Source organism: Lepeophtheirus salmonis, chromosome 3 (assembly GCF_016086655.4).
Source record: "Lepeophtheirus salmonis chromosome 3, UVic_Lsal_1.4, whole genome shotgun sequence".
Classification (NCBI taxonomy): domain Eukaryota; kingdom Metazoa; phylum Arthropoda; class Copepoda; order Siphonostomatoida; family Caligidae; genus Lepeophtheirus; species Lepeophtheirus salmonis.
This window is the reverse complement of record NC_052133.2, coordinates 47,436,575-47,446,660: the sequence shown is the minus strand read 5'-3', so window position 1 is coordinate 47,446,660 and position 10,086 is coordinate 47,436,575. Positions and strand designations below refer to the sequence as shown.

The 10,086-nt window shown below is 34.5% G+C and overlaps 2 protein-coding genes across 2 annotated transcripts; one reads left to right on the top strand and one right to left on the bottom strand.

Moving 5' to 3' along the window:
- Positions 1-235: 235 nt before the first annotated feature.
- LOC121115231 (uncharacterized) lies at positions 236-2,829 on the top strand. Its single transcript, XM_040709427.2, has 3 exons — positions 236-1,081; positions 1,328-1,887; positions 2,037-2,829. Exons 1-3 carry the CDS (start codon positions 539-541, stop codon positions 2,599-2,601), a joined length of 1,668 nt encoding a protein of 555 aa, XP_040565361.1. The 5' UTR covers positions 236-538; the 3' UTR covers positions 2,602-2,829.
- Positions 2,830-4,507: 1,678 nt separating this feature from the next.
- Positions 4,508-6,738, bottom strand: Cluap1 (clusterin associated protein 1). Its single transcript, XM_040709426.2, is given in 7 exon segments — positions 4,508-4,765; positions 4,820-5,037; positions 5,588-5,837; positions 5,839-5,922; positions 5,983-6,213; positions 6,273-6,449; positions 6,517-6,738. Coding segments are annotated over 7 exon segments (1,287 nt in total). The 5' UTR covers positions 6,697-6,738; the 3' UTR covers positions 4,508-4,618.
- Positions 6,739-10,086: the final 3,348 nt, after the last annotated feature.

Sequence of the window (10,086 nt, the reverse complement as noted above, 5' to 3'; positions counted from 1 at the left end):
CATCTACCCCTGCATAATATATAATAATAACTCTTGTAAAAAATTTATATGAATGTCATGATCGCTTTGTTATTTATTATTATACACGAGTATTAGCCGGAACAGTGGGGTCTCAAGATGGTGGAGCTTCTCTTAATATATATTTAGTAAGAGCTCCTCTTTCTCTACATAATCAAAAAGCCGGAAAGAAGTGGTCGTGGCATTATGAGCGCGCGTATTGAAAGTGAATATAATTGAGCGTGTGTAGTACATCCCCACTACTACAACTACTGCCCTTCCCCTCAGCTCGCTTCTCATCTCTCTCCTCTTTTTAAGTTTTCTTCCCTTCCTTTTTTCCCTCTTTCCCTCCTCTTTCTACTTCTATCTTAGCTTATTAACAAGAGTCAAAGGTTTTCTTCGCTTTATGTTAGCATCTCTTTCTGCTTTTGTGTGTGTGTATGTGAGCCCTTGCAGAATCTGCATGGAGTGTTGAATTAAGGGCGGACTTAAATCAAGAAAGAAAGAGAAAGAAGGACGATCCCTTTGTTTGTGGGGCCTAATGGAACTTAAAGTCATGCAGGGGGCCTCCTCTTCTTCAACCCCTACGTCCTCCTCCTCCGGGATCCGCCTTTTGCAACAACAATCGTCGCAAGCACCTCCCTCCTCACAGGGCCCGGCCCACCCTCGTCTCCAAATGGTCCAGGCTGTTCAACTCCCTGGTGCTACGGCTCCTGCCGGCTCATTCTATCCCATTCAAATGCCTTCCGCTGCAACACAGATCCTTCAGCCCTCCAGTTATACTGCGCAGGTTGTCGGACCCAATGGACAGTTGCAAAATGTACAGATCCTGACGCAAGCCCCTCCGCCACTTTTACTTAATCACACTCCTCTCATCACTCCCAAAGTAGAACCAGGATCTGAGCAGGAACAGCCTGTTCAAGCTGAACAGCCCACTCTTGCAACTACCACATTCCCACCTCAAAACCAATCCCAGTATCAGCAAGTCCATGTTTTGGCTAATGGACAAGTTATTCTGTCCCAACCCCCGCCTCAAACATCCCAAGTCATTTCCTTTCGGACAGCCAATGGCCAGATTGTCCAAGTACAGCCTTTTGTCTTAATATAAATATGTCAATTATTCTCATGACTTCTAACTTCATTATATGTATTTCTACGCAACTATTTTATCAAAAATTTGAATTATTCCCTCACACACATATATATATATATACGTTTTTCAATCTTAAAAATGCAACATCCTAAACGGTCATGCTCATGAATTTGACATAATATAAATATCTCAGTTATATATGTATGATAATTAATAACGTATTATTCTATTATTTAGATACCTGCGGCCGCAATACAACAACAAAGTCAGGCTACAGTTCATATACCGGGTATCGGTAATGTACCTATCGCAAATGCTACTCCGCAACACGTTATTGCTGCTCCCCAAATAGCTCCTACAACGCAACAAGCTCTACAGCAAGATCCAAATGATCCATCAAAGTGGCATGTAATTCAAATCCCTATGGTTCAGCCACAAGCTGTCCAAATAGCAAATGCTATTCCCTCCTCAGCAACTATTGAGGAATTAGGTTTGTCAAATGCTATAGTTACGAGTATGGCAGGACAAAATACCCAAGTTCAAACGCATGGGTCACATCAACAACAATCCATCCAGACAATTACTGCCTCAGCTTCTGTTCAACAGCAATCTCAAACTCTTATTACAAATAATAGTTCCACAAATGATACCAAACCCATTAATCAAACCAACAGTGGGTCCAACGCAGGAAGACGAAGTGGTAATGGAGGTAGTGATGGAGAAGCGCCTAGAACTCGATTAAAACGGGTTGCATGCACCTGTCCTAACTGTAAAGACGGAGATCGTGGACGTGGAAAGTAATTATGATTGTCTTGATTTATATGATTTTTAGTTTATTTGCTTGATGATAGCATGCCACTAACATATTATGCAACTTAATTCATCATTCTTAATATGTAAAAAGATTATATTTAATACTTATATCAGCATTATTTGTAATTTCCAGGAATCCTGACGGAAAACCCAGGAAGAAGCAGCATATTTGCCACATAACGAATTGCAACAAGGTATATGGTAAAACATCACATTTACGAGCTCATCTCCGTTGGCATAGTGGAGAACGACCTTTTGTATGCAATTGGATGCATTGTGGAAAACGATTTACGCGATCTGATGAATTACAAAGACATAGACGAACTCATACGGGAGAAAAACGCTTTCCTTGCCCAGAGTGCTACAAAAAATTTATGCGAAGTGATCACTTGTCAAAACATATTAAAACACATCAGAAAGGTGGCTCTAAACTAAATCAAGCATCATCTTCCACACCTCCCCAAGAAAATAGTCTGAACAATTTTGTATTTGTAGCCCCCGAAGGTGCCCAGTCAAATATTGTCATCGCTCAGAATGCCCTTCAACATCAAGCCCCACCACAAGAATTCCAACTCAATACTATAACACTCAAAAGTGAGGACGATGAGGAGGATGATGAATACGACACGGACGATTTCTTAAGTGATTCGGAAATAATAGGTTCCCATGGCCCAAATCAAATTTTGCCAGATGTTTAACTTAACTTGTTGCCAATGTATTGTCCGCACTCTGTTTTTATCCCCACCCTAACCCATTTGCATTATTAGTTGAATATTATGTATTTAATTTATATTATACATATACATATATACGTTGCCATATAAGTATCTGCTTTAATCCAATGTAATCACTTTTTTGCTTAAAAGTACCTGATCGATTAATACAATTGAAATACTATTAATACACCATGTGTATAACTGATAATATATTTGGCTTTGATTTCTTCTAATACACATAATATATGTTTTAAGTAAATTCAAACATTTTTATGTAGAGGTTTTAGTATGAACATCGTAAAAAAACTGAAAAAGTTTGTTGCTTTTGTGGTCTACTAATGTTTTGTTTTTTTGACGTATACTTAATTTTTATATTAATACGTAACGTTTTGTGCTGTTCGGTATACCGAAACTGTAATGGTACCTGGGTACTGAGTCTTAAAAAACGATACTAGACTAAATTAGTATTGGAACTCGTACTCGTAGAGCCATCATATCATAAACAAATTGTCCTGAGAAACCTGAATCCCCCAAAACTTATAGTTTAGAAAATTTTACTCTATGAATCATAATATGAACGAAAGTTGTCTTCAAATTCTGAGCTATTTCCCTACCGAAACAAAAAACACCACGTACGCCCCTGTGAGTGTATGTTAGTTGTTCTTAACGATGTTTTTGTTTTATAATTTTAGTGGAATAAGTTTCAAAATACCGGTAGTAACTTTTGTACAATACCCAGTGTTAAATGTTGTTATCATGACGATACCATGGTATTAGTTTCATAATTAAAACATAAACAAACCCAATCCGTTTTATCTTTGTACGATGATTCTAATTTTTTGGATTTTTTTTATTTTTGTCAAAAGTTTTTAAGAACTCTTTTTTTTCATTATAATTTAAATTATTATGATTTGAAATGATAAATTTATAAGAAATCTACCTTTTTTCTGTAGGGAAAAGGATAATTTTTTCTTTTACTTATAAACTAATTTTCTCCAGTTCAGAACAGGATATTAAAAAAAAAAAAAAACTTAAGACCTTTATCTATAATTATTCATGTAAAGTGTCTATTCATTGACTAATTTTCTTCATGTTGACGAATTAAGCTTAATCTGTAATGCAATTATACAGTTTCATCTGTCTGACTTCAAAACAAACGGATGAGCTGATTTTTTTGTCATTCTGCTCTGGACATCAGCCCCTTTTTTGCAGATCAGTGTATCTTTTGCTGCATCCGTGACTTTTATATTTTTGTTCCACTTTATACTTTACCCTTGGCACTTGGTGAAAACTTATTTTCTACAAGAATATGAGACATAAAAGGATAGACTGGGTCTTAACTTTGAAGTGTCTAGTTGGAAAAATGTAGCTTCCAGGCCTTAATGAGTAATTGTGGAAATCATCTATGATATTTTTTTTGGACAAGGATTAACGCCGAAAAATAGAAATGGAGTTTCATATTAAAATATAATTTGATTACTTTTTAGATTCATACAACATAGACGACTTATTTTTCTGTACAAGCACCATGCAAGATGTTTGTTTAAAACAAGTTTTCATAAGAATTCCAATACTAAATATATGTTGTACAAAACTTGAATCTACTGAGGTTTTCTGTGCAATTTTTCAAAATGATAAGCAAGAGTAAAATAGTCAAAAATCTACTCAGCCCATATATTTGACGAGGACAGCTACTCTTTAAAATGCAATAAAAAATGATTTGCAAAAATTCATTTGTTTGACCACAAAAGCAAAGTTTTAGTTAAAAATGTCTATTTTTGTAGTTTTCGATACAAAAATCCCGGTAAGAAATGATGTTGTTCCATATTGTTATTACTTAATTAATTATTGATAGTCATTATGTACTTTCAAATTACGCCGTATGATTTGAAAATTTGATTGAATTTATTCAGCTGCTAAACAGAGACAGGATCTTTTTTTGGGTTTGTACATATATTTTTTTCGGTTTTTTTTTATTGGCTATAAGACTCATTTTTTTTCAGAAATCTTCATCACTACCTCGTGAGGGCAGCCTCTGTAGAGATGGTTTCAATTTTGCAGATTTGCGATTTCTCAAAGATTCTGAAGCAAGTTCATTTATTTCTAGCTCATCTGAATCATCCTCATTTGAATCATCCAAACCATCCTGGAATTGAATGAATTAGTGTATATCTATATATTTTGAAAAAACTGATTTTACTCCATCTAGGAGAATATCTGACTCGGATCCAAGGGAATCGTCTTCTCCATCATCCTCTGCAGCTCCAGATATCATGGATCCATAAACTCTCCTTGTTGTTGGACCACTGGGTCTATTAGTACTTGTGGATTTAAGTGCTCCGTTTGACCCATTTTTTGGAAGGATGTCGTCATCATCATCGTCGATGTCGTCTTCATCTTCGGAAGATGTTATGTCTCCTAAGCGTTCATAGTGAGAGGAAACATGAAGATAATGAATTGGATAACTATTGATCCTAAGCAGTTATAATCGAGTGGATTAATTAGACTGCCCCATTTTCTGGCTAATATTTTTCAAATTAAATAATAAATCAAAAAACTTATTTTGGCGTAGTAGAAGCTATATTAGTTTGGAAAAAATGGGATTTTTGGGTCGAAACTTGATATTTTTGGACCTCTTGTACCGTCTTAAATATGATACTATGAGTCAAAAATAGTACGTTTTACATTTTTTAGTATTTGGCTTATTAGTTGAAAATGTTATGCACTTTGCCAACAATTTTTTCGCTCTTAATAATCTAAAGGCCCTAAGATATACTCAATGATTTGCGATTTCTCTATCTTATAAAATATAACGTTCCTCCTAATTTGTTCCAACAACTATCACTACAACTAAGATTAAATTTTGCTATGCTATGTTTGCTAAAGCAGGGAAAGGGAATTACATTTGGCACAGCTCAAGAGGTCAAAAAATGGGACAGTCTATTGTTCATAGATATTTTTTTTTTACTTTCAAATGATGCTAAATTTTCTTCATTCTTCATTTTTTCTAGAATTTTCTTTGTTGCAATTTGTCTTTCCTCCATTTGCTCTTGCTCTACCCGATCGTATTCTTCAAGTTGTTGTTCAAGATATGCCAATGATCGAAATTTAGTAATGTACTCCTCGTACAACTTTTTTAGCTCCTTTTCTAATTTTTCATACTCATCCATGAATGCGGGACGTACTTTCTTTAGAGTAATAAGTCTTTTTTTGATTTCTCTCTAATTCCACAGACTTTTTTTCAATCTTTGTATCAAGGTTTGCTTCATTTGAGGCCACATTCTCAATATTTTGATTAGTTTGCTACTCATGAAATATAAATCAACTTGAATTTTGGAAATTATAATGTAAATGATTACTAACCTTAATATCGTCTTCAACACCTTTTACGCAGGCTTTCAAACCCTTTTCAACTTGAGTTATTTCCAATTGCTTTGAAAGAACCTGCATCCTTTTTTCTCGTAGATGAATTTCCTTACCCAGGAGGTCATATAACTTCGCTCCAGTCTTTGTAATTTGTGAACCAAGCTCTCGAGTTTGTTTTAGTTCGTATAATTTGGACCCTACGTCCAACGTTGGGATTGAAAATTCTTCCTTTGATGGAAGATAATAATTTATTTTTAAAGTCCTTGCCAAAAAAAAGTATGCTTCACCTTGTCAAAATTTCCATTCCTATCATTGATATTTATGGCTTTGTAAAGGATTGTCGTAATTTTGATGATTTCTTTGACGGAATGACCATCAGCTTGATATAGTTTCTTCGAATTTAATTTAACTTGAGCTTTTGTTGCCATAAATTGAATGACAGAACGAACAAACATCACTCTATCCTAATCAATGACAATTAATATGAACACGTTTATAATATTATTTTGAAGATTATAACATGAGGATCACCTGCTCTGTATCCAGATCCGTTGGTAAATCTGACTGAGGATCAAAACGATGTACAAGCCATATGAGTATTTCAGCAACGAGAGGGAAGTTTGGGTTCCGAAAGTTCTCCAAGGATATTAGTCTCGGATACCCAAGGGATCGCATCATTTCTGTTAAATTTCTTAAATCACGAAATGACATCGTGGATATGTGTAATATGTTTTGAAATAATAATATATGGTATTAACAACTAATCACGAAGAGAAGGATTGTGAAAGCAGGTTCTAATATGAACTTCTTTCTCCGTACCTGTCGCAGTAAGATTGGAAAATCTTTCACTTATTTTGTAAATTATGTATCGAACTTACATATATATATGTACAACCACTCTAAAAAATGCATTATGCAAAACGTAAACTTTTAAATGCATATATGTTTATCCATTTAAACTTGTAATAATTTTCAAGCTTTACTTATAATTGAATTATGTGCAATTCATATTTTTAACTCCAGCTCTTTGTACATATATTTATTAATTTTTGCATTTTTGCTTCAAATATTATGTACATTGTATGGATTTGGCATCTAATAGAGTTAAGATATATCATAGATCCTCCACTGTGAAAGACCTATTAAATAACACTAAGCTTCAAAATTTGAACTTTTTCATATTTACAAGTTTTAATGGATATTTTATGTTTACTTTTATGTCGAATAACAAAAAATTATAAAATTTGTCTCTGGATACCAAAATGATTTTTAGACTTTTTCATACATACTAAAGATTTAGTCTCCTTATTCAGTATTTAAGATAAAAAACCGTCATTTGTGCCTTATTTTGAGGCCTTTATGATCGTCTAGGTTGGGTGGCTCCCATTTGGAGCATTGTGATTCTAAATCTGTCATTTCTACAGTTATGATTCTAGAATATGAAATATTACAGTGTGCGGCAACGAATCATGCAGTAGGATTTAAACTAGTTTAGAGGTAATACCCTTTATTTTAAACTATTTTAAGATACATGAGCTAATTCTATAATACAATTATAATTTTTTTAAAACAACATTCGTATTACGATTGAGAGCGACAATGGAGGTTCAAAGAAAAAGGATATCCAACTTGTTCGACGCCGATGTCAAGGTGGCAGAAGTTGTCAAGATCGTCGGCTGCTCGTAGAGGCTCGTTTACAAGGTGAAGAAGCTGAAAAAGGATGGCTTGAGCCTCGTAAGGAGTCCTGGCAGCGATAGACTCAACAAAATAAGGTCTCCAGCCTTTTTGGATTCGGTGAAGGAGAAGATAGGCAGGAGCCCAATGAAGAGCATGAGAAAGATGGCCAATTTTTGAAATTTAAAAAATAAATTTGATATTTGAAATTTTATTTCCAAAAAAAATAAAAAAATTTTGTGAATAGTTATGAATTTTTAAAAAAAATTCCAAAAATTGATTATTAGAAATATCATTTTTTAATTATTTTTTCAAAAAAAAAAAAAAAAAAAAAAAAAAGTAAAGGGATTTTAGTCAAATGACTTTTGACCGTCATCAAGCACGGACTTGGACCCCCTGGACTATGGGATGTGGGGTGCCATTAAGAAGAAGGCGGCTTGTGCGACCTCTCTCCCTTAAGGCTGCAGTGGACAAGGAGTGGGAGGACATGAGCGAGGACTTTGTGAGGAAGACGTGCGTGGTCTTCTGCCCCAGGATCGAGGCCATGCTGGTGGCAAGGGGACACCATTTTTGAGAAATTATATAGGTAATGGCATCCCAATAAGGCAGTAAAATTTTTAATTGTCTGCCTCTTTTATTTTCGAAAATCTGGGCGAAATTGTACACGGGAATCAATTACTGCGAGATTCGCTGCCGCATACTTTATATAAGGCCTGAGAGCGTGACATTGGGTGGAAATGCATAAGTAGTCTCACAACATGATTGTACAAGACTCAAGAACTTCGGCTTCATTATAAATACTGCATTGAAACAGTAAGATAATAAGAATTCCTCCCTTATTATTTGAGTTGACATTTTTGAAAGAAAAATAGAATGCGATGAGAAGGCGATAGCGAGACATATGGTACTATTGAATTAAGACCCTTGTTAAGGTCAGTTTTATGTTATATAACTCACCAACAGCTCCTCAGTGTTACCTTCCATCATTTATGAGCACACACACACTCGTGGTTACACACAATACTTATATTTTATTCACTCAAGAATAAAAGAGTAATGATAACAGCTTTATAAAATACACTGTTCCAGTTGCCCACAACTACAAAAATCTTACCCCAAAACTGCTTAGGATTTACAGTCCTAATCATGGCATTATAATTATTAATTACCTTAAGGAATAATGTATTGTTGAAGGAAACCACAACTTCCTTTGTAAATTAGTCCTTCATTATAATTTCAATTTTCCGCACACGTTGTACACAATTTTCAGATTAATTATGATGTCTGAGCTAAATTGTAAGCTATTCTCCTGTCACTTTTAAGGGCATGAAATCTCAATCTTCACAGCTACCTATCTGCGCTTATACATCATGTGCAAGACACCTCTAACCTTTAAGACCCTTGTAATTTCAATAATTTTGCGAATGATGTTATATTTTAGTTTTTGTATTTAAAAATAATAATGTAATATACCTATATTTCAAAAAATCGTGACAAAAATACACATTAAGTAGAAAATATGAAAGCTCTTTTAAAAAATATTATAAAAATAATGACTTAAATGACGTCAAAGCTATTTCATAAATAGAAAAAGGCTTACCCACATATATAATATTATAAGTAGAGATGGGATTTGTGTAAGAGCGCGAGGAGAAGGGAGGAGTATGACTGACAAGGGTCTTAATTCAGTTATACCGTATAACTGAATTAAGACCCTTGTTAGCTGCCTATCTTATGATTTTGGAGGGAGAACACGGCGTTACTGCGCTAACACAAAAATACCCTATTTAATTTGTTGTTAGCTGTCTATTCCCTTCTCTCGTTTGATACGTCATGGCTATTTCATAATTTATTCTTTTTGATAAAGAAACTAAGTAATAAGTTATTCTATACCTATGCCCGTTTACAAAATAACAGGAATATAATTTCTTGAGACAAAGTTGCGTGATAAAATAAAGATAACGACATGAGAAATGAATTACTGCTATAAAGTCTCTTTGTCTCAAGAAATTGATGCTACATCAGCCACTGGTAGTAACTGTCGATGTATAATAAATATCCCGCGGGTATGTAAAAATAAAAGGAACATAAGTTTAAAGTGGTCATCCTGACAATTTGAATAACGTTTCGGAAGAGAGCAGCTTAGCTGTTATGACGTTCCATTAGATAAGCTACAAGCAGCGATGACGAGGGGAGGGGAGAGGGATAAACAAGGACATAGGCAATAAATATTGTAATGTCGATCTTCAATTCTACTCAGAGTCCGAAAGGACCTACAATTATAACTTAGCAACAAATCCTCAGGGTTGGTTACTCTCTCTGTTTATTATAAATTGAGTTTGGAATACATTTGGAAGTTGTTTTTGTGTTGACGGGCCACAAATGCAATGTACATATATTGTATTTACATATTATATAATTTATTCA

What these genes read in the sequence shown, in the direction of transcription:
- LOC121115231 (XM_040709427.2), top strand. Translation starts at nt 539, where the DNA reads ATGGAACTTAAAGTCATGCAGGGGGCCTCCTCTTCTTCAACCCCTACG. An exon ending in CCAATGGCCAGATTGTCCAA is followed by an intron (nt 1,082 to 1,327) that starts GTACAGCCTTTT and finishes TCTATTATTTAG; the next exon opens with ATACCTGCGGCCGCAATACA. An exon ending in GGAGATCGTGGACGTGGAAA is followed by an intron (nt 1,888 to 2,036) that starts GTAATTATGATT and finishes TGTAATTTCCAG; the next exon opens with GAATCCTGACGGAAAACCCA.